Source organism: Brachyhypopomus gauderio, chromosome 3, assembly GCF_052324685.1.
Source record: "Brachyhypopomus gauderio isolate BG-103 chromosome 3, BGAUD_0.2, whole genome shotgun sequence".
Taxonomy (NCBI): domain Eukaryota; kingdom Metazoa; phylum Chordata; class Actinopteri; order Gymnotiformes; family Hypopomidae; genus Brachyhypopomus; species Brachyhypopomus gauderio.
This window is the reverse complement of record NC_135213.1, coordinates 12896244-12921239: the sequence shown is the minus strand read 5'-3', so window position 1 is coordinate 12921239 and position 24996 is coordinate 12896244. Positions and strand designations below refer to the sequence as shown.

Below are 24996 nucleotides of genomic sequence, written 5' to 3'. Positions count from 1 at the left end.
GAATTGGAAATTCAAGGTGGACGTTTTCATTATTTCTGCAGCCAGACACTGTCTACTTTAGACAGTACTTAAATTGACTGCAAAAACCATGTTTGTGTCTTCACAACTGGCACAGTGTTGTTTGTTGCCATGGAGATGGTTTGCTGGTGGATGACGTGAATAACGTGTTAGTCTTTGGCTAAGACGCCGCATTAGCATGTAGGGCTTTGAGAGGCAGTTTTGTTATTTATAGATCATGCTATTGTTTGACAGATGTTTTATAACATAACTGCACATGCACAAAAAAACACAGTCAAAAGCATGTCTGTCAGCTAAAGAAGTAATTAGCCCCTAGCCCCAATGTACAGGTCTGTTGCTGCGGTAACCTTGCACAGGACCAAAGGCTGCCCTTACCAGGCTTTCCTTTTATTCACATTATTTACATTTCTGTTAGATTTTTTGGTTTTTGGTCTTGATTATGTAGGCATGGCATATGGTGCACAGGGCTGGTGGGGCCAGAAGGTATTTAGCACTGCACCTGGTAGCTAAATGAGGTAGCATTGTGAAGTAGCACTGTGAAGTAACATTATGAGGTAGCGCTGTGAGGTAGCTAAATGAGGTAGCTACATGAGGTAACACTGAGGTACAGTGTTCTCAAGTCTCACGCATTGAGCGTGTGACACACGCATTTTACCGTCTTACACGCTCTCACGCCACACTTCAGATTTCACACGGCGAAAAAAAAAATCTAGTTTATTTACCTCTGATCCATATATATATATATGTCGCCCTCCACTGGCGATCGATCGCGAAATACAACAACAATGTTCGCCACCCCCCCCGCCCCACTCCGCTCAACAACTTACGTTTGCCACCCCCCCCTCAACAACTTACGATTCTTATGCACACACACTTATTAAGGTTTCTTTGTGCAGGATTTAGGCTAAAACAATTGGAAAGTTGTGTCAGAATTCAGTAAAGCATTCGGAGCATTAATTTATGTCCCTTCTCGACACAAAGAGAACCTTCCTCCGCCTGCCCATGTGGAGATGAAAGGTACGTCTCTGGACACGGCTCGCTTTGGGACTGGCCAGTGCTGCTGTGTTGTGCTTGACTGCTGGCCTGTAAATGGACCAGGATTAATGAAAACAGACAGGGCTTATTAATTCTTTGCTGAGTAAATGCTTCAGAAACTCTGAGGCACATCAGTCAGTCTGTCTGGGTCACGCTCGTTTAGGTGTAGTCATGTCTTATATCATGTTTTTATATGATGTTCCTTTTGGGGTTCTCTGTTGTGGCTCAGTTTAGCTTTGACTGGAAATTCTTTCTGTATAATTTAATAATTTAGCATTAAAATATTTACAAAATTCACAAATATGTATTTTGTTTGTTGAGGAGTAAAAGATAAAGAATATAATAACAAGTTCAGTATTCTCATAAGAATATGTAATGATTATTCATATTACACAGTATGCTTAGAAATCCAAATTCACTGTCACATACAATATTATTATAAAAGTATTTTTATTATCATAGTAATAATATGATTAACTATGACAGTTCAATTTGCTGTGTGTAACCTCTCTCAGACACACTGGAATAGACTAAAATGTTAACAGCTACAAGGACAGTATCTATGCTAGAACAGAGGCATGTAGTTACAGACTCGGTTACAGTGTGTCACATTTATGCCCAGCCCAACAGACGTGCATAAATCTCACTGAACATTTTAGTAGGCCACGGTTCTATTCAGTGCTTAATTTTTACGAGCATTAACTGAACCTTTCAAGCCACAAAGCTAACTGGTAATCATCTAAAAGAGCACAACAGGAGAGGTAAAACCTCAGCAGCATTCAACCTGAGCAGCGTTGAGCTTGAGCAGCATTGAGCTTGACCAGTGTTCAGCCTGAGCAGAGTTCAGCCTGAGCATTATTCAGCCTGAGCAGTGTTCACCCTGAGCAGTGTTCAGCCTTCCGTGTGTGTGGAGTGTTCATGCATTTATCATTCACAAGCAGCACATTGTCTAGCTGGTTGTTATGGACGATGCTTGACTAACCTAACTTAAGCTACCGTCATAAATTTTATGTTGGATATTCTTGTCACTTTCAGATAACCCAAGTCTTCTGAGCCATGTCCCTGTGACAATTCAGGTGCTGGACGTAAATGACAATGCCCCCGAGATCAGGACAGAGGATGAAATCATTGTTTGTGAAAGCACCAGAGCAGGACAGGTAAGTCTGGAAACTTACTCTCACACACACACACACACACACACACACACACACTCACTCATACACTAACACATACACCCTCAGACAGCACCAGAGCAGGACAGGTAAGTCTGGAAACACACTCTCACACACACACATGCACAAACAAACACACACACTCACTCACATACAAACACATACACCCTCAGACAGCACCAGAGCAGGACAGGTAAGTCTCAAAACACACACACACACACACACACACACACACACACACACACACAACACCACAACCACAACCACCACCAGAGCAGGAGAGGCAAGTCTCAAAAAGGTCTCTCATACACACACACACACTCATGCGTGCAAACAAACACAAACACACCCACACACCACCCAGGATTGGGCCCAAAGTTTATTCGCTAACATGAGTGCAGAGAGGAGATGCGAGGATACTATGGAGAGGAGAAGGACGGAGCGGGGGAGGGAGTGCATGCTAATCATCTCTCATTCAGAACGAGGAGCCAGGCAGCCAAGCATGACTGCTTCAACTCCAAGCACAGGGCCCACTCCTCCCTGCACACAACTCTCATTTAAATTAAGAGCACTGCAGATATACAAGAACAGCTAGCAGGGAATGAGAGAGGAAGAGAGAGGGAGGAAGAGGAGGGAAAAGGAGATATTTCACTCATGTTCTGGTAATGGAAGAAAGGAAAATGACGAATGAAGGAAGGAAAGAGTTAGCGAGATGTTAGGAAAATGTGTTGGGAACAGAGAGAGAGAGAAAAAGAGGCAGAATATTGAAGCACTAGAGAGAGTAATAGGGCATGGAAGAGAGAGATAGACAGAGTGGGAGAAGGAGACAGAGGGGGAAAAGAGAGCAACAATGAATGGGCTAAAATGCATCTTTAATATTCAGCTCCCAGAGCATAAGATATAGAATTGCAACACTGCCTCAGAATCTATTAATTCAAGCATGTCAACAAAGTAGACTGCATCTGTTTTTCAAATACAGAGGAGCTCAGTCCATGCACATGGCCACAGCTTCCAAATGTACAGAGCACATGAGAAGCTGCATTGGATCTGATATTTAATAATGTCCATATTCACCAATGTTTTTTGATCCACAATAATGACTGACCTACATAACCATAAAATGAATGAATGAATGAATGAATGAAGTTGCTCCTTTCTCACAACCCATGGACCCTTTACAATCAAAATGCAGCTTTTACATCCAATAAACACATTGGATATAATTAAAGAAGGAGCAGGCATACAAGGTAAAATAGCATGATCCAATATCCTATGATAGTTAAAAGAAACAGGTCAAGTCAAGTCAAGGATGTCCACCCTGACTTGATGCATACAGTACTGTATCACTTTGCTCCCGAAGTCAAAACATTTTTTGGACTTGTGGTTTGGGCAATCATCACAGGTCCTCTTCATAACTTACTGCTTTAATCATTCAGCAGAGTAAAACAAAATCTTTAAATCCCTGAATTTAGGCTTTAGAAAGCCTTTAGTGTGCTCACAGGCTCCAGGACACTGCGGGCTATGAGCGTGCCCGGTTCAGCTAGTGCCATCAAACGTCTCCCTGGGATGGCACAGATCATGGCAAGAGGTTGTGCTGGCAGAGAGAAGAACCAAGTATTCAAGCTACAGCGCAGAGGTCACAGAAAGCCACGTGCGCTCCCACCTACCCCGATCCAGAGCACGCTCCACTTAGCCAGACACCAGCGGCAGGCCTCCGGTCCGTTCCTAGGAGGTCTGGCTCAAGAGGCCTGCGGGGACCTCGGACACTTGCAGGGAGAGAGAAACACCGAGCCCCAGCAGCCAAATGGAATAACAGAGCTCCAAGCAGGGCAGACTCTGACAGCCAAAGAGATGTCTGCAGACATTTTAGGATATTGGAACTGAAATGGGAAAATAAGAGATGAAAAGCAGGAGGGAAGCGGAGTGCTAGTCACTCCCACAACAAGCAGATGGCCTGGAACAACTGCTGGGTCTGATGAATGTGCTGGGATTAGCATATTCCAGTTACAGAGACTTGAAAACTTCTTCAGCCAAAACATGAACAGAATTGAATGTGCGAGGGACTTCAGGCAGCCTTTACTGCTAATGATGACTCTAATTATCATTGTCATTTTTCTCCAAATCTATAGAGCTTACAAGCTAAGTGTCTCATTATCGGATTGAGATATGTGATGACTAATGACGAGGCAACATGATTTACCAGTTTTGCTGTTCTCCTCATGTAGCAGCTGTGTTTGGGAAGCCTGTGCATTGCTTACAGAAATGTCTGTCTCTCCTTACTCTGCTAATGACAGGTCATACAGACGATCACTGCTGTGGACAGGGATGACTTTGCCAATGGACAAAGGTTTTATTTCTCTTTCCCTGGGGGAATTCCAGTTAATCCCAACTTTACCATAAAGGACAATGAAGGTATGTAATATATCAACTTTATTGATGTGTGTGCATGTGTCTGGGTGGGTGTGTTTGGGGGATATGATATGTGTATATGTGACAGGGTGCAGTGAGAGCAGCTTGCAGAGCTCCGTTTTATAAAAAAAAAAAACGATAGCGCATTTGCGCTAGACTGAAAAAAACACTCAACGCTACGTAATGAAACAACAACAATGAACGCAGACAAAAACACACACTTAAATACACAAACGACAACAAACAACATATGTAACGCATAACGATGACGAGACGAGGGACATGCGATATGAATAACACAGATGAACACATACACTAAGACACACATCAAAATTACCATACATGGGCAAACATACACACACAGACATGGACACGCCACAAAGAAGCTGTACCGTGACAGTATATTAGCATCTACACAGTAATATCTTTATTAATAAACTACCACCTACAATGCTCATTTAAGGCTAGCTGGACTCTAGGTGATAATTACACAATTGAGATTTTGCTGCATATGATTCTTAATTTGTCTACTGAGGAAAAACAGCAAGACACATGACAAAAATCATGGATACACTGCAGTCGTTGTAACTCTCAGGATGCATTTGGGCTGCTTGGTAATGAGTTATAAATGCATTGTTAGAATGTGTATCCTCTGGTGTAAGTAATTGAAAACAGTATTCAGATTCTGTTAGGGGGTAATGAAGAAGAGCTGAGTTAAACTAATTTAATCTGGTGCGTGGGGAATCAGACCTAAGATAAGGTGATCCTAGACTTTGGCAGTGCAGTCAAACAAGAATAATACATCTAAATTGAGGTTTCGGGCAGACCAACTTTGGTCATAGTGCAACCGCAGTGCAGAATGTGTTTCAGTAAATGAAGGTTATCAAGCCATCATAAATATTTGATTTTAATGTTATCATTTTAATGTCCAATTTTTTGCACAATCCACTGCTGTTATTATTATATGGCAGTGCCATGGAAGTCAATTTCAAATACCGTCATTAGTTTCAGTACAATCTAACAACAGCTCCACGCTCCAGAGAGCCTCCAGACTAGGTGTTGGCGAAGCTTGTTCTTTTCGCGGCCGTCTGCCGCCTTCTAGGCGAGGTGAGCATGGGGTTATTGCTCCAGCCACCCAGACGTGGTTGTTGTCAAACGGATTCCGCGCTCCATCCACACCGGAGCCACCTGCCTTAACCTAATACTCGTGTGCGCCTGCCGGCTAGAGGTTACCGTGGAGACCGCTCTCGTCCCAGGTGTGATGTGCTGGTCTCCACCTCTCTGCTCAGTAATCAGTGAGATATTTGAGCAGAGAGAGAGAGAGAGAGAGAGAGAGAGATGGCTTACATGGATGGCAGCAATGATGGTCACTTTTGCGTGTGTAGATGCAGGGAGGCAGACAGAAGGCAGCAGCTCACCCCAGATACAGAGTGTGGTCGGGGGGCCATCATGATCGATGTGATAATGGAAAGTAAAATGGTTGGATAGCTGAAAGTGTTCTGGCTTTAGCTCTTCTCCTTTCAATCTCTCCACAGTATGGGGGTTACTTCATTTACCAAGTATACTCTCTCTCTCTCTCTCTCTCTCTCTAATCCCACTCCGTTGGGATGCTTGGTATTTACCAGTCTTAAGCAGAGAGTGTCTAAGTCTTTATTGCTACTGGTCCATGATGTACTGAAGCTTGTAGTGAGCAGTGTGTGTGTGTGTGTGTGCAGTCCTTTTAAATGACTACAGAGTACTGGAGAGGTTCAAATATAGCCATTGTGTGTCATTTTCACTTTTGAAGGAGTCTCTGAGAAACACTTCATCCTTTCTCTCAGATGCAGTGTGTTTGTGATGGATTGTAAAAGCATTTCTGCTTCTGTTTGACTTTATGGTAATTTTCTGTCCTGACGTACACACAATCAGACTAATCTTTCAGATAGATTTCTTCCTTTCAGACATGCCTTAGCATTTGCTACTGTGAATATATTAGCAGCAACCTCAGTACCCCCAAGGTTTAATGGTCAAAATCTTTCTGTGCACAAAAATTACTTTGTAATTACAGTGTTGCTCGGTGCATAACATTACAAGGTAAAAAGGGCCTTAAGCATAAACAGGAGCCCTTAAAGATATTCACTTTCATTATGTGAACCACTCAGTCCGACTCTGGAGTGGCATCAAGGATGATTAGCAAGAGAATAATCACAGAACAAGCTGAAAATGACACTAACACAGAGGCATCAATCACTGGTCACAGAAATGCATAACCCTGCCACAGACCAGACACATAATCACGAATCATTTCAATGCTAATCTAATGCATGCATACAGCCACACACACAAATACCCAAACATATGCTCATACACACAAACATGCATTCCTCCCATTGCTTGACACCTCTTTTTTTCTCTTTATATCTCATTATTAGTTTTCTCTGTTTAATAATTGATTTCCCTCTGTTGAATATCCTTCTGTCTATTATGATTCTCCTTCTCTCTTCCCCTGTCTCTCTGTAGAGGACTGAGGTCTCTGTCTTCAGGCCATGATCAACGTGTGCTCCTTGCTAAAGCAGAGCTGTTCCACTAGAGCCTTTACCCGTGTTATCATGCAGTTAGTGTTAGGGAAAGAGCTCACGTTGCTGTCGTGTGTGTGTGTCCACGTGGGCGTGGATACTTCCAACTCAAGTGATTGATCATGAAGGTGCTCCTGACCATGATGGGAGACAATTAGAAGACACTACTGTATCTGAGAGAAATTCAAACACTCATTTAGGGATGCAAATGCAAAAATACAGCATGATCAAACATGACCCATACGACAGAAACAGAAAAAAATAAAACAATTAAAAACACTACAGTAGCAAGTGAATAGGACTTCTAGCAAATCTGTGCTTTGCAGGTAGACAAATCTCAGTCCTTAAGTCCTGATTGAAGCATCGAAGCATTGAAGCAGACGTGAGCATGTGGGAGGGACCTATGTCCTGATAGCAAAGCCACCCTTTTGGAGAATAATATCAAAGCGTGCTGTTTCACACACATTGTCACAATTACATCAGAATCACGTCAACGAATGTGCAAAGGAAACGTGCAGGGCCTGTCCATCTCCATAACAGCCTTCACTCCTTCACTACTTCACTCCTTCACTCCTTCACTTCTTCTTGGCTCCTCCTTTCTACACACTGAAAGTGCGGCAGCCTTCTCCGTTCAGCCTGCTCTACAGCCCCCTGTGCTCCTCAGGGGGACGGCCCCCACCTACCCGCTCCATATGCAGATGGCCCGTGCAGATTTTAGCCAGGTTCCAAACCCTCTCTAGTCAAAATATTTTTTTTCAGGGCCCTCACACCCAAAGAAGAAGATGCTGGTTTGTATGTCGAAAAATATCAATCTGATCGGCTCCTGGTGTATGTTCTGTTTTATTGCCTAGTCGCATGTACAGCCAAAAGTTTTGTCGTTGTTGTTGCTAGGATTTGTTAAGGATGGTATTTTTCTCCTGTTTCAGCTGACTGCAGTCAGCCATATTAAAGCCCCATTAGACTGCACATGCAGTTTAACAGGTGCATTCCTCAGACTGCAGCTATTTCCCTAATACATTTATGCACTTGTTGGCCACTCACTCCTAGTCCTGGAAGCTATTACAAAAATGGTAATGTTTTCCTGAGACAGGAAATTACACTCACCCTCAGCAGTTTCTCCTGTTTCTGAAAGCTTCCAAGAGAAGAAGACATTATTTGCCCTTTCAGTTTGCTAGCCATACATTAAGGATTGGCCTCGCATTTCAACCTGTTGGCTTGTAATATTTCTTTTAAAAAGAAATTCTCTTTGTTTGATCCAGTTCATGGTTCCAGTAAGTCAAGTTTCCTTTGAAAATTTATTAGCTCCTGAAGTATTACTTTACCATAAACTTCATGGTAAATTACACAAGCTCCCAAGTGCCACAATTGGCTAAGAGTCCCATTCTTGATATAGCAGTGCCAAAGCCTGCCAAGGCCATCTGGCTGGGACAGCAAGCCTGCACGACTCGCTGTTCTGTCAGTGAGTGGCTGGGACTCCTGTGTCTCTCTCCCCGTATCTCCATGTAGAGTGATGCTAGCCAGCTCAGGGCATCTTCCAGGTCACCTACGGAGAAGCGGGCACTTTACACTTTTACGCTAATGCTGTGTGAGAAGCACAGTGGTAAATAGGTGGTGGCCACCTTCATAAGCTGCATATGCTTACTCCCAGGGTGGAGCCATCACGCACCAATGGAATCTAGGTAACAGGGGGAGGACTGGCAACAATGGGGAGAATATTTGCATAAATAAATATTTAAGTAGCTGTATATATTTTTAAAGAAATTATATGAAAAGTGGTCCCAGTGAGACGCTGCTAACCAAAGCTGATGCATGATATTATTTTCCCAATAAGAACAGGTTCTCACCTGACTTAGCATTTAGCTTGGCGTGTAATTTGGGTTACCTCAAAGATAATATTAATTAATTCGCTTTTTTGTTCACTGTCTTTTCATAAAAGTGGGTGAATCATGTCCCTGCTCAAGAATCACGAAAAATGAGACCCCCCCTTGATTCAGCTTCCGGTGAAATCATGGTAGTGACATTTTGCTCTCTTTTTCAGGCAATTAAACCAGCTCTCTGATCTCCAAATGACTGTTACTTTAATAGATCAGTTGATTTCTAAAGGCATCTTTCCTCACATTTGAATACAGAAAGGGCTTTCAGGAACAGCCCCTAATCACCAGAGTTGAAAGCTACTACTGTCAGGCGGATGATATTGGGGAATTTTAATTAGCTGACATGTCACTCATTTGTCTCCTGACTCTGATGGCAGAATCTAATTGGTTGAAATGCTGTTATGGGATGGAGCACAGCCATTTTCCATGCCCGTTTTCCTGTGAAGTATTTTCTCCTCACCACAAAATGGTCCCTTAAGTGCTTCACTATTGATTTTTCTTTAGGACAGAAACCTATTTTATTGGCGTTTTGAATTCCGTGCCATTGTGTCATCGGGAAACTTGACGGTGTCATTTGAAAAATATTTGGTTGATCAAAATCAGGGTTGTTCACACAATACAACAGAGAGCTGAATGGACTCCTTTCATGCCACGATTGCACTGCTGTAAATGACCGATGTTGGAATTACCCTCAACCAAAAAGCTTATTGAGTCCCCTCCAAGGTTTCCATGAACTTTCTTCTTTTTAAAGATGTAGCCTTTTGTTTAGAAATGATTCAGAAAGCAAATGAAAAGAGAGACACTACAGCAGAGGACGATTCTTTTCACATGCATGCATAATCCTACCCATGATGTATCCAAAACCTGCTGAGAAGCTGTAGAAAAGACAGTGGAACCGTTGGTTCATCAATAGTAAGTGACCACACCCCATTACCCTGCATTCCCAACATCATAGGGGGTGTCCTTGAAGTTTACTCTTTTTACCCTACACCAAGCTACCAAGAAGACAAATTAGATTTAGACTGCCTCAGAAGAATAAGATGAGAATGAGAGAGAGAGAGAGAGAGAGAGAGAGAATGCCGCCATTTGGCAGTCAGCGACTCATGCTGTTGCTTAACGATCCTCACACTAGGGATATTCTCATAGGTACACAGTGTTACTGCAGACTGTCTCACACACACACACACACACACACACACACACACAGGGACAGACTACTGGCCAGGCTTGATCTCAGTGTGACTACTCCTGGCCAGCTCTAGGCATAGGAAATAAATGAATACTTTGTAGAGTTCTCCTGATATATCTTATTCACCACATTTGACCAAGTTTGCAGCTGCCCTCAAACCCTGGCATTGCAATTCATGTAAAATGAGTAAATATACAAGCTTATACGATAAACAGAATACATTGTATCATTTGTTATTGTAATAAAAAATAAACATTTGCATGAAAACACTTAAGGGAGTGCAGGCAGTGTCAGATTTTCTGATTTTTATTTGCATACGGCTGACGTATAGGACCCAAACAACCAAACAGCTCTCTTGAGTGAACAAGAGAGGGTCTGGTGAAGCACCTGCAACTCCTGACTGCCAGGTTCAGTTAGCAATTGTGTAATTATGGATATAAACAGTGCAAGCATCATAGTACTTCCTAGTTTACTGTGGAGCTCAGACCAGGTTCAGGTGTTCTCTCAGTCTCCTCTCTCTACCTCTCTCTCTCCCTCTCTCTCCTCAGTTAATAAACCATGTGTGTCCTCAGTTGTCCATCATTATAATTATTTTCTGTATATACTCCGTCCAGTCATTTCATAGTGTGCTGATGGGAGCGGTTCTTAGAAACAGAAGACACACCTTCCCACTTGCGAGAGACACGGCAACGTCTGTGTGGGCGTGTGGCTAAGGGAGACACATGAGCATGCACACAAATATGCACACACACGTAAGCGTGGATGCAGTGAGCAAAGAACATGAAAAGGCGCATTTGTGCAGGTGAAGCAAGCTTATGTGTCCTTGGAAAAAAAATAACATTGTGCATGTGCGCTCCATCCACACAAGCATTAGGACCGGTGTGAGCTCCCCACGCTGTGCCATGAGTGCCACTGTACAATATTCAGTGAGTGTGTGCAGATGCCTCTTACCACAGGACCAGAACGCCAGAGACGCGACACTTATAGCCTTTATTCTCCATAAAAGTGCCATTAGTCCACGTGCAAATAGCCTTTTAGGATGAAGCAGATCAAACATTCACTTACTGTTCAAAAAAAGTTGTGGGTTCACATCACCACCATGGCAAAGCTGTTCCAAAATAGACCAGTCCTGCGGTGTATCAACAACTATAATGAAAGAGCCAGTATGAAGTACATGTCAGTCATCTCACACTTACTTTGCACACTTACCTGAAGACTAGTAATGGCCTAAATTACAATGTAGGTTTTGATTCACCATGGAAATCCTTTGAAAGATCAGGCTTGGTTTAAGTCTGTTTAAGCTATAAAGATTACCATATATAAAGTGCTTTTGGAAAGAAAAGAAGAATGTCACTTAATTTAACCTTTTAATATGTACAAGACAATACTTCAGATAGTGCTCTGTATCTTGCAGTAACTCTTCATTCACCGGGTCATCTCCACCAGCACCTTCAGAATCAATCGACGTCTTCCATCAGCCTGTGTCTGGAACCATCACTGCCTTGTTTAGTCTGCCCGATCAAGTCATCGCTCCTCATTAGCGTAATCGGCCTCAAACCGCTGCGTTGTTTTTATCACAGCTCCACCCTGCCTCAGCACACAATCTTTCTCTATTCGTCTCTCACAGAAGTTAGCTAACGTTTGGAGTTCCAGACAAAGAAAGGGAGAAAGAGAAGGACAGAGATGGAGTCTCGTTAGGTTGATGCTCTGGTTAAGTGGCTGGCCTCCAGTGCTGCAGGTTGAAGGTATTAGCTAGGACTCATCTGCTCTGTGCTCTAAGTGCACGCACCTCACCTTAATTCTCCCATTAAAAGCCCATCTGTGGGAATGGGCTCCTAAGCACTGTGAAAGTGCAGCACGCAACCAGACTGGCCTGGACTCCAAGCCAGACTAATTTAATCTAATGATCCGTCTCTGCTCTCTTTTCTCCTTCTCCCTTTATCTCTATTTTTCTCCCCGTGTTGCTTTTATGATCACATCGTTGAACCTTCCTGCATCTTTGTTCCATTCTTTCCCCTTTTCTGTCTTTCTCTCCTTCTGTATACTCATTCGCCACCTGCCTTCATTGTCCCTCCTGCTGTCCTCTCTGGCAATCGTCTTTGTGTCTCTCTGTCTCCGTTTTTGGCTCAATCTCTTGTTCTTCCTGTCTGTCTTTCACCTCATGTCACTTTTTAAAATTTCTCATCTCACTTCGTTTCTTTCTCCCACACCACTAATCTTGCTCCTCTATCGCTATCTTATTTTTTCCCCATTTTGCTCCCTTCTCTCTCTCTCTCTCTCTCTCTCTCTCTCTCTCTCTCTCTCTCTCTCTCTCTCTCTCTCTCTCTCTCTCTCTCTCTCTCTCTCTCTCTCTCTCTCTCTCTCTCTCTCAGACAGCACGGCCAGCATCGTGGCACGCCGGCGCCGGTTCCACAGACTCACTCAGGAGCTGTACGAGCTGCCCGTGGTGGTCTGGGACGGGGGCGAACCCCTCCTGAGCAGCACCAGCACGTTGACCCTGCGCGTGTGCCCGTGTCAGCGGGGCGGCCGGTCCCGGGCGTGCCAGGGCGAGGCCTTCCTCTCCACGGCCGGCCTCAGCACGGGGGCGCTCATCGCCATCCTGCTGTGTGTGCTCATCCTGCTGGGTGAGTCCTCCGCACTCTTGGCTTCACTCGCTGCTTTTTTTTGACGTCGCAAAGAAGTTGAACTGCAGCATGCATTCATTCTTCAGTAGGTCATATAGCTAAGAATAAAAAAAAATAACATTTTAGTTATCTTTAGGTGACCTTTTTGCAAATTTTGAAGATTTAAGTTTTTTTTATCATTGCCTCTTCTTAAAGTGATTTTCAGTTTAGCAGCAGAAATAAGTGTTTGTGTAGCTGGCCATAATAGTCTGAACATCTCACCGTTTAAAATCACTCTAATAACCACATGTTGCCCTAGTATCTACTGTTTCAATAAAATGTCATTACAGGATACAGCTTCCTACAGAAGCTCTGTAGTAATCAGTGTCCAGTGAAGTTAATGGTTCCAAAGCCCTTTAACCCTGGATATTGACCTTCAGTAGAAAATACTGGATAGGATCTATTCAATCTATATTTTTCTGGTGCTAAGATAGCAGTTATAGTATCATAGCTTTATTAAAGGTAACCTTTGCACATCTAGAGAACACTGTGATTCATTTTGCTACTGCGTTGTTACAATATTACTATTGTTTCTTCAGTTGTGGCCACGAAACTCTGGGTCTCTACCTTCCCCCATAAATTCTGTTTCTGAACCAGTTATGGGTATCTGCCGTTAAATCCACAAGAGGTGCAATTACTGCAGCTGCAGAAAACAGGTTTGTGCCAGAGGAGAGAGAGAGCAGATTTGAAGCTCAATACCCCTGAAAAATAAACCTCTGTGTCAAACAAAAGGAGGAGCACTATAATTCCACAAAGGTGTGTGTGTGTGTGTGTGTGTGTGTGTGTGTGTGTGTGTGTGTGTGTGAGTGTGTGTGTGTGTGTGTGTGTGTCTCTTACTTACTAAGATTCTAACTCTGAACAGCGAGGTACAAAGGTTATAAATATTCATATGCAGTGTTTAGAGCGGGGCATATACACACTGGGTCATCAGCTCAGGACAATGAGAACTGGATGTGGCAGGACTTGAATTCTAATAAGAATAAAAATGAAGCCATAAAGGAAAGGAATGCCTGCGAATAAAGAGATATGATAACAAGACAAGAAAATAGAAGCTGAATGTGAAGGGAACACAACAGGGAGGGAGATATGTAAAGTCGGATTACTGAAAGTCGGAGAGAACAGAAGTGCAGGAAACAGGTGGGATGTGAGAAGAACGGGAGGAAGCAGAGGAGGAGGTGTGTATGGGCCAGTGGAGAGCAGGAGAGTGGGAGAAACAAGGTGTGATTGCGACAGTTCAGAGGTCTGCATTAAAAGGTGCAAGAGCTAAAAACAGAGCAAGTGTGTTGGATCTGTCTCTCTCTTCCTTCCTCTCTCCGTCTCATTCACGCTCCAACTCTCTTGTTTCTTTCTGTCGCCTTCATTGTACTGTGCTAGACAGCAGAGGGAATCGTCCTCTCCGAGCACAAAAAGACCCAGAGTTCACATAGGCAGGTCCTCCTGGACATATCTCCTAGATAAATAGTATATAAATAGCCCAGGCTGGACTCCAGAGCAAGTCAGAACTGCACCAAAACACATTTCTCGGCCTAAAGCTCCTTACACCATCTGCATGACAATAAAAAGTAATGAAAATCAGCCTTCTCAACTGTGCCATATAACACATTTTACTGTTTCATACCACGTGGTGCAGGCAATTACTAATCAACTCACAGTTCTTGGAGGGAACAGAAGAAACTTACTTCTTTGCATTTCTCTTTAATAGTAATGTCCAAAGTTCTTATTCCGGCACAGCAGTATCATGCTAGAAGAAGAAGCGACTATACTTCCTCTCCACACCAGACCAGACAACTTGTGCGGACGCAGGTGTAGAGTGTATTTATTGTGAGGCATACTAATCCAGAACATACACCCCATATCTGTATTTCCAGGAAGAGGTGTGAGGTGTCCTAAATTCCAGAGGCCAACAGATAACCAGGCAAACAAAACAAAGGGGGGGTGACCCAAACTCGTGACAGGGGTCAGAGCAAGTTGAAGGAACACAGACATGGAAACCACCCACGAGATGCTGAATGCAAGAGAAGAAGTCACTAATGACTTAACTAAGGACGGGTGGGAGATATGGGCTAAAGGACAAGGGGGAGGGTGCTCAGTAGTCAGGTGAGCCTGACCTCTGTTAGCCAGAGGTGGCACCCTACTGAGACAGGCTGGCAATCGTTCATTTGATCATTGACATCCAAGCTAATCACTGGCATTCAAGTTAATGAAGGCTACTGCTTGCCATTGACTTACAGCAACACAATGCATCACTGGAACTCTATATCCTAATGGGACATCCATTGATCCCTGGTACAGAATTTGTTTATTTCACCGATGTGCACATTATGCTAAGGCCGAGTTAAGTGCTGAATTTAGAGCACAACAGCATTTCCAGCTGTTTCCATCATTTGCTGTCTGTGCTGCGGGACAAATTATATTTTTCTTTCAACTTTATTACACCTACAGCATTTACATGTTTTCTGCAGGTTCTCGTTGGATTGTAATGTGTTTAATTCACAATATATAATGAAGATATTTGATGTGTTCTGTGCATGCCTCCTTCCTTCTTGCAGTATTTATTAAATTATGAGTTTCCTTTGAGTCTTCATTGCCTTGATGTCTGCTCCTCCCTGTGAGGGTGCTTTGTGACCTGAGGACAATCTTCTGATCATAATGTCTTCTGTGTTCTCAGAAACAATGAGTTATATTTCTTTTAACTTGCTGCTGTTACTTGAATTCATATCATACAGATGTCTAGCAGTTATTACTGTCATATTATACAGTTGTCTATTACTTTTTCAGTTAGTCATTCCTTTCTTGTTTGTGTAACAAGTTTATCTTTTACCGTTAAAAGGGTAGAAGTGCATAGTGCACTCTGTGGCTGTATTGTGGTGTAATTCATGATGAGTGTCCTGCCTCTTCAGAGCTGATGTAATTCAGGCAGACTTACAGCCCAAATGGATTTCAACATGCAACTATTTTACATTTGTGCTTGTAAGTTGGTTTGAATAATAAATTATTTTTGCTTGTCTCTTCAGCAATTGTGATCCTGTTCATCACTTTGAGACGAAGCAAGAAGGAGCCATTGATCATCTCAGAAGAGGACATTCGGGAGAACGTGGTTACCTATGATGATGAGGGGGGTGGAGAGGAGGACACAGAGGCCTTTGACATAATTGCACTGCGAAACCCATCTGCTGCTGAAGAACTCAAGTTCCGAAGAGATGTACGACCAGAGGGCAGGCGACCTGGGTCGTCAAGGAGACTGCCCTGTCGCCATGGCAGTGAGCGTCACAGCCCCTCCTTCCTGGAGACAGATGAAGAAATGGATGTCCGTGACTTTATCAGCCAGAGACTTGAGGAGGCCGACCAGGACACCACTGTACCGCCTTATGATTCGCTACAGACCTACGCATATGAAGGTCAAGGGTCACCTGCAGGTTCAATCAGCTCCCTTGGGTCAGGTGGAATCCATTCTGAACAGGATTACAACTTTTTGGATGATTGGGGTCACGAATTTCAAAAACTAGCTGGACTCTGTGGAGAGGAAATTAACATAGACGCTGAATCCAATGTGAAAGAGGAAGATAAACAGACTTAATTTTTTAAAACTATAAACAATTCACACAAACAAAAGACAAAAATGCTGGATTTCATTGGTTTATCAATAAAGTAAAATGTTCTTGGACCACTATCCCTCTGAACAATCTAGTCAGCAATAGCAAAAGGCTGACATGCATTTTTCTTCTCAAGCTTCTGGATCTTTGGAACTGTTGGTCCTGAGAGTGAAGAATGGGAGATCATTAAAAAGGCAAAACAATAATGGAAAAAGGAAAATATTTTGCCTTGTGTATATTTTTTATTGCTCAATAAAGTCCGACATTCTGGACACATGAATATGTGTGATAAAAAAAGTGTAACTGATCATTTGTCTAATCTGCTTTTTTCTTTGGGCAAAATATCTAAGATCATCAAACAAAATCAACTGGACCCTAGAAATATTTAATATTTTTGTGCCACTGAGAAAACAAAAACAAAAATGTTTTTACATCATTTTTCACCATTCTTAAACAAAGAATTAAAGTGCTTAATCTTGTAATATCATTGATATGCCCAGAACGAAACTAAAAACCTTTAAATTATTATTACATTTGGTAAAATTAAATTATTAAGTTTGGTAAAATGTTAAAAAATGGTTTAATAGTAAAATCAAATGATACAGTATGAGTGCAGTAATCACCGTAGGTCTCTAAGTTCTGGGGAAAAAACGCTACTGTGATGCTCCATTACATCGTTCCACATCTGCAGAACCAAAATCCCTCCTGTGTGATCTGATCCCACTATTTGATGTATATGTTGCTAGCCTGGCCACCATCACTGCAGCAGTTGGCTTTTATTACGGTTGATACCTGGAGCTCCCGGTGGGCTCTCCGCACATTAGCCTCCCCCTGTCCTCTGGTCAGACTTCTCCTGGGGCTACATGCAGGCCAGATGATTGAAGGGGAGAAATTAATCAATAATGTAGCGTTTTCTTACGTCCTCACTCCCTACTGCTACTGTGTGCATGTGTGGATGACTGTGTGATTGATGGGAGGGTGTTGAGTTCTCTTGGCCCGTGCTTATCAGTATCTCAATGTGCTCAGAGAGCAAGAGATAAGAATGCAGATTTTTATTTTCCATATAAACACACTCTGACAAGAATTTTAATGAGTCATCACACTGATGCCAAAATATGATCAGATTAGAATATTGTGGGTGTTTAATGACGGTTGCTACAACATATTGGTAGCCCTGCAACATATTGGTGCTTTTGTGACCTTCAAGCATGCGATTTGCTAATTTTGTGCCGTACAAATCTTGAAATGCATGACAAATGGCCCGTGCGTGTAGTTGATGAAGCACAAGAGGTCCTGGTATTTTTTGAAAATTTTGCTCATTGCAGTAACAACTCTAAGAGCCTCATCTAGTTTCAGTATATTTAAACTGCATGGATTATTCAGTGGTTCCACCAGTGTTACTCAAATAAATAGATCATGCCCATCTACTGTAGTACTGTAGATGGATATGATTGTTAAGAGATATGATTATTAACTAGAGGGCACAAGCAATATGTTAAAACAGGCTCCACTGATATTTTTCCAATGATATTTTGCTGTTATAGCTCCACGCAGGTGCGGTTCAGTCATACATGCTGCAACCTCTTGCATTTTCCGAGAGCACACCAGTTTACTTTCGCCTCATTGCTTGACCTTCTGCGATGTAACAAAGGGCAGAATTTGGATGCGTGTGAATTCTCCAGGGACCTGGGCGCAATAGGCAAGCTTATTACACTGGATCAGTTTACACTGATTTGTTGTATAATTTCACACAAATGAGGTGTAAGTCATGCTAATCTGCTACATGCACCTTCGTGATCCTCTTGTTCAAAGGGTCAAAGGGCAACATTGCTACAGGTGTGAGGAGGAGAGTGTGCAGTGAGGAGGGGTGTGGCCATGGACAGCTCTAGCCCCTCCTCTTCCGGCTGCAACCAGTAGGCTATCGCTAACAGAGACTAGTGGGGAATGTTGTCAGATCAAAGATAATACCAACATCACATTAATTCAAGAAAAAGATTTGATTCATAGGTTATACATTAATTAAATAATTTGTTGGCCAGTGAGGTTAATTTATTTTTGTTCTGTTTATTGTGTATAAAATGTACAGTATTTTGACGAAATCACACATTTACATTTGCCCTCATGTTTGTTTGGGAAATCTAGCTTGAACCTTGGTTTGGATGCCATCAAAAACCCTCCATGAATTTGGAAGGTTAATCTTTGGTGCTGCCGTTGGCGGCCTGAGACTCTGTCGTTAACCCTGACGTCTCACTCACCTGAGGAAAGATTCTTCTTCCCTCTATCTGACATCACTGAGCTGTTGGTTCTCTGTGCTGTGGTTCTGGGTTACCAGGTAAACTGCAACAAGTGTGATTATGATAGCATGAGATTCATTGTCCCCAACATTTAGTGTCACTTTGTATGTGTGTGTGCAAAGTCATTCTCCAAACTGTTCTCCTGACCCCTACCATTGCATCCATGTCCCACAGCTAACACTGATGACCATTTACATCTGAATTTTAGCATTAGCTCCAAGATCTCTGCTGCTTCAGCTAATTGATGGCACATAAATAAAACATTTGATTCTGTGTAATTAAAGGTCCCGTTAAAGAGGAGGGTAATAAATTTGACCTAAAGGCCAATATGGTGAAATTATCGCCACACAGAACGATACTCCACGTATAATCATCTAGTTCTTTAATATAGGAATGCATATGTGTGTGTGTGTGTGTGTGTGTGTGTGTGTGTGTGTGTGTGTGTGTGTGTGTGTGCACATGCATGCTTGCCTGTGTGTGTACATTTGCATATGCAGGTGTGTGTGTGTGTGTGTGTGTGTGTGTGTGTGTGTGTGTGTGTGTGTGTGTGTGTGCACATGCATGCTTGCCTGTGTGTGTACATTTGCATATGCAGGTGTGTGTGTGTGTGTGTGTGTGTGTGTGTGTGTGTGTGTGTGTGTGTGTGTGTGTGTGTGTGTGTGTGTGTGAATGACATATGGCACATACACATTGGGTGAAATGTGCTTCCCCCCATCTTAAATAAGGGGTATTTTTCACACATGACTAGTACACTGATTGCTGTGCAATTAGTTACACAGTGGGTCATTAAACCTGAATGCTGTGCGTGTCTATAAGAGGCTTCGGCTCACAGAGCTCACTGGAACCAAAAAGTAATTACCTTCAAATACTGCTGAAAATCTCCAATGGAGGTTGTCCTTTTTATGAAGTGTCGCTTTATGGAGTGTCCATACATGAATTAAAACAGCGGTGTATGATAATAACAAGGTGCAAACAGGTGCATATCAATTCAAACAGAGAACCCGTGCAGTCTTTGTTCAACTCCATCCCCATTTAGAACAAGACTCATGAGAGAGAGAGAGAGAGAGAGAGAGAGAGAGTGTGTGTGTGTGTGTGTGAGAGAGAGAGAGAGAGAGAGAGAGGGAGGGAGGGAGCAAGGGAGGGAGGAAGGGAGATTACACTAACTGTGCTGTTTCAGCTTTGGTTTACCAAAGGCAAAGCGAAAGGCTGAGAAAGAAAAAAAACCTTGTATGCACATGTTTGCAGTATACATTAATATTTCACTTGGAAAGGGAAGCTATGGAGAGAAAGTGAGAACGCTGTACTCCGCAGTGTTAGTGGGCTGAGTCAGCACTGCTGGGCTTTAGGTGTTTTGCTTTGGTCCGTTTGAATCATTGTTTTCTGGCCATGAAATGAAGGCTCGCTGTTACAAGGGTGCAGAACTGAGACTAACCAGCTCAGCAGTGAATAATATTTCTTAACAGTCAGTTTTTAAAGTGACCCATTCTTCTTCTTGACTGACTGGATATTCAGCTATCTGAATACAGGTGGGATTTTAAGACCATCTGCATATAGAACCCAGGGAGGTAATCAGAGCACAGGACCCAGGGTACAGAACCCAGAGAGGTAATCAGAGCACAGGACCCAGGGTACAGAACCCAGGGAGGTAATCAGAGCACAGGACCCAGGGTGTTAGTCCAAGAATAGGACTCAGATTGAGTACAGAACAAAATCTGATTGAGCATCTATGAGACGTTCTGGAGACCTATGTAGGACCCACCTCCCACCTTTTAGGACTTGATGAATATGCTGCTAACATCTAAATGCCAAATATCACAAGACACCTTCAGAGGTTTTGTGGAGCCCAAACAGCTCCTGTTTTGGAGGCTCAATATTAGCCAGGTGGCTTTAATATTACGATTGAGATATCTATGATGAGCCATATCTGGTATCTCTATAGGTTGCATATTAATAGGACATAATTGGGTCAATTTCTGAAATGCATAACAAAATCTAATTTTACAGTCATATATATTTATGTTTGCTCTGGTTCAGATTGTGATTCTTTATCACTTACAATATTTTAAGACAATGGATTCGAGACATCCTCTATATCAATTAATGACATTTAGTTAATGATATTTATACCATTACATAGCCACAAGCACTCATGCACATTCACAAACATCAGGGGGGGGGGGGCACTATTGAATTGAACCAATGAAAGCAACTCACTTTTTAATTAGTATTCTGAAAGCATGCATTACACTACATGAACTGCACTGAAGATACACCCTGTCATGCTGTAAAGATGTGAAAGTATATCTGAAGGGCTTATCATGGCAGGATCTCTGAAGCACTCTGCTTCTTCCTGATCAAACAGAAGTATTATTATCGAAGCCTTACTTTAGTAACAAGAGTTATTTCAGGAAAAATGCATTGAGAGCATAAATGAAGAACTAGTCCTTCTATATGTCAGGATCAAGCATATTCTATGAACAATGCAGTCGGTGACATTTTAAAAATATATCATAGCACTTAACTGTTTCCATTTTAACCTGAACATTTCTGAATGCAAATGCCATTCTCCACTCATTTAGTCTTAGGAAATATCTACACCAAGATAACACTATTGTCTGCAGTATTTTATAGTCCCTCTATACTTCTGAATACCATATACCACATTGTATACGGTATTTAGCAAACAGTATTCAGCAAACAGTATTCAGCATATGGTATTCAGCAAAGCACATATAGTGGGTTATTTTGTACAAATATTTTTCAGCCATTTAGATGTAATAACCAATCAAAATGCATGTATTGCAATGGCAGAATCTACTGCCTATAAGAATCAACTTATAACAACCTACTTGTACTATCAGTTCTCAGTAGTACTTCAAGTTATTGATCAGACATTAGTGAACAGCTTAATTGGAGACCTGCCTGTCCATTGACAGCCCTGTTACCTCTGAGCCCTTTGCTTATCCTTTTGGTTGTGTACTTGCACCTAAGAATAAGTTTATCTAAGGCCGGCTTACACTGTGCAATTTTAAGTGGTCTTATAAAGCCACTGTCAGATTTAAGCCACGTCAGACAGTAAAAGATGATCCCAGGAAAATCTAGGCAGAATTCTATGTCTGACTGTGTGTTTTAAAGTCTGACTACATGGGTCATTCCAGGATTTTGGTACATTTCAGGGGTGGTAACTTCTGAAAATTTGATCTTCAATTTGATCATTTTAAATCATATATTTATAATCTACAGGTTATAAACTATCAAAAAGTTTGATTCGTCAATCTCAGATATGGAAGAAGTTTTTTCTTTATTAGATTGGTGTGCAGTAAATTGGTATGCAGTAACAGGGTTGCGACTAACAGGGTTGCAAATTTAGGCTAAGTTGTGGTTTACCCCAGGAACAGATGCTCACTGTAAAAATTTAGCTATGTATACAAGATCAAGGACAAATATGGTTATATAAGTATATAAAGTCAATTTTATATACTTGGCACGCCGAGTCATAATCAGTGGCACGCGACACGCTGGACCAGCATCAGTTAAAAATTAATAATAAAAAATAGAGCACGATCCTCCAATCGAAATCGCTCCTCAACACTCTGCTCGGCGGAGGCGCTTATACTTACTTACGTACTTATACTACGATCGATCGCGATATAATACTTAATTTGTGTCCATTTACACCTACCCTCCGCTAACAATTTACACTCCACATATATGTATGATGTAAATGATGCAATACGTGCAATAAAGGAAAAAACATTAAAGTGCCGTTCCAGAAAAATAAGTGAGAAGTATTTTAAACTTAGATTTAAAAATGTCTAAAGTCATGGCTCTTCTAATGTTTTTATTCAGCTACTTTTGTGCAAGAATGGCATATACTTCTGTTTAAAGAGCTTCTCCGTGCAGTTTCCGCCTTCTTTTGGCAGATCTGTTAAGATGATTGGCTGCATTAAAAAATGATTGACAGCTAACTCTGGCTGATAATTGGCTTAATAAAAATTGATTGACAACGAAAGTCTAGTATCTGATTGGCTGCATTCGAAAATGATTGACACATGATACGCCCTTTACCCACGCCCACCGGGGCTCCGGCCTGCAGCATTACCCTTCTCATTTTTTGAGGTGGTTCAAAGGTATTCGGTCTTTTGAATAATATCTAAGGCGCTTATTTTTCCACAAAATTTTACAGTTTGTCTTATAACAAGTACAATGTTTAAAAAAAATTGTCATTTAGATATTTTGGATATGTACATTTGAAATTTAAGTGGTGGGACAGGAAATGTACCAAAATCCTGGAATGACCCACATAATGATTTTCTAACGATAGACGTACCGATAAACAAAATGACAGCATACGTCATCAACTAGAAACTAGCGCACTTTGGACTCAAGTGCTTAAGTAGTATGCACTAGATTTCAATGCATTATGTTCTTTCAGTAGGAGACTGGGCAGTATACAACCTCGGCCATACTATGTCCGCCAATTTACCTATGTCATATAATATGACGTCACACGATCATAGTTAAATGCTATGAGATAGGACAGTGTGCTGCAATCGTATACTTCAAAATGGCTGCCGATTCAGTAAGCCATCCGGGTACTTTTCGCTTACTGTTACTGCTTAATGTATTCGTACATACTATCCTTTATTGCATACTGCTTTGCCGTACTGTATAGGAGGGAAGTACAGAATTCCGGACAGAGCCAAGCAGAAAGCATGGGGTCACGAAAACGAAAACAAGCTCTATGTGTAATTCTAGTTCTCATCAGTGACTTATAGCCTCGTAGAAGCGGTCACACACTTCGATTATGATCTAAATTGTCTGCCATTGCCAGAACTCAAAAGTCATTCATCTTTGGTCGCACAGGCACTAAATCTTCGGCTGCATGGTCTGTCATATTGTGTGTTCTGTGTCCATTGATCTTAACTCACGTCCAAAGAAGTTTGTTGCAGTGCATGATTTGCGATTTCAGAATAGCCAGTTAGCTTCATAGTTAGCGCCATTATCTACGTGTTACCTTAGTAGTTAAAAGTGTTTTCATTTGCTATCACCAGCCTCTACCCCATTGTTCACATCCCTAATTCTAATGTCAAAATTATTGAATTTGTAGATGAACGACCGGATTACCTCCCAACCTGGATGAGATGTAAAGTCCTGAAAAGTTGATTTGACACCCCAATTTGCCTATAGCCAAATATTACCATAGAGACCATAGCAAGCAGGGCATTTGAAGACATAGATTAAGGGCCAAGCTAAGATTAAGCTAAAGACTGTCACCAGTCCATGAAAAAAGGGTGCTGAACTTCCAACAGGTACCGGTAAAAAATAATAATAATAAAATAAAAATACAGCTTTCATCTGACTACATCCTCAGCCTAAATGTACTGGAGTTACTGTTCTATAGCTATAGACTCATAGTAGGCCTACATCTTGATGCACTCTCAACCAACAGATTTAGCACTCTCGTCTAGAGATGTCACAAGAACCAATACTTCTGTGCCAATCAATACCACAACTCTGAAAACCTTATGGTTCTTGTTTCCTGTGGTACTGATCTAGGTTCCGAAGGTTTCAGACCTCACAGGCCACATGACGGAGGCATAAATCGCTCACGCCAACAACACAAAGTGAGAAAAGGCATCTATCTTCAAAAGAGAAGCAACAGGTCAACTGCTGCAACTAGTTGAAAAATAAAATGCCAGAAGATTCATATGGGAATATTTTGCATTTGACAACAACACCACACATTTTGCTGGGCACCTCAAAGACAGACATCCAGTGCTGTATTTAAAGAGGTGAGCAATGTTTGTCAAAAAAATTGTAACCAGGAACGTTTCCGTTATGGTTTGTGAACTTCAACAGCTGCTTCTCTTGTTAGCTTGCTTAGGCTAATGCTGCGGTAGTTCATAACCAGTGATGTAGTAAAAAGTTTATATTTAACAAGCCCCATAAACAAAGTTTACAGCAACTCTGTGGTTTTCTTTGAGCTATTTTGCAAATCTGTGTAAATAATTTCCACTAATGTTACATTTGCTGGAATCCACAGTGAACTTAAACCCGACATCTCCTAATTGTTTTTTCACAGTATCAGCAAGTGTTACACATATTCCATTAGTCCCCTCTGTATCTCTGTCGTAACCCACCCACTGAAGTCACGGTCAGCTGTTTCTAGTTTACCTGGTGATTAACTTGGG

The 24996-nt window shown here is 41.9% G+C and overlaps 1 protein-coding gene across 3 annotated transcripts in view; it reads left to right on the top strand.

The window, feature by feature from the left end:
- Window positions 1-16773, top strand: part of LOC143510356 (cadherin-18) — a 188610-nt gene extending 171837 nt beyond the window's left edge. For all 3 annotated transcript variants that reach the window (XM_076999620.1, XM_076999619.1, XM_076999621.1), the window contains exons 9-12: window positions 2089-2210; window positions 4520-4637; window positions 12625-12876; window positions 15930-16773. In XM_076999620.1, the coding sequence (XP_076855735.1) occupies window positions 2089-2210; window positions 4520-4637; window positions 12625-12876; window positions 15930-16492 (1055 nt within the window). In that variant the 3' untranslated portion in view covers window positions 16493-16773. The remainder of the gene's footprint in view (window positions 1-2088; window positions 2211-4519; window positions 4638-12624; window positions 12877-15929) is intronic.
- Window positions 16774-24996: the final 8223 nt, after the last annotated feature.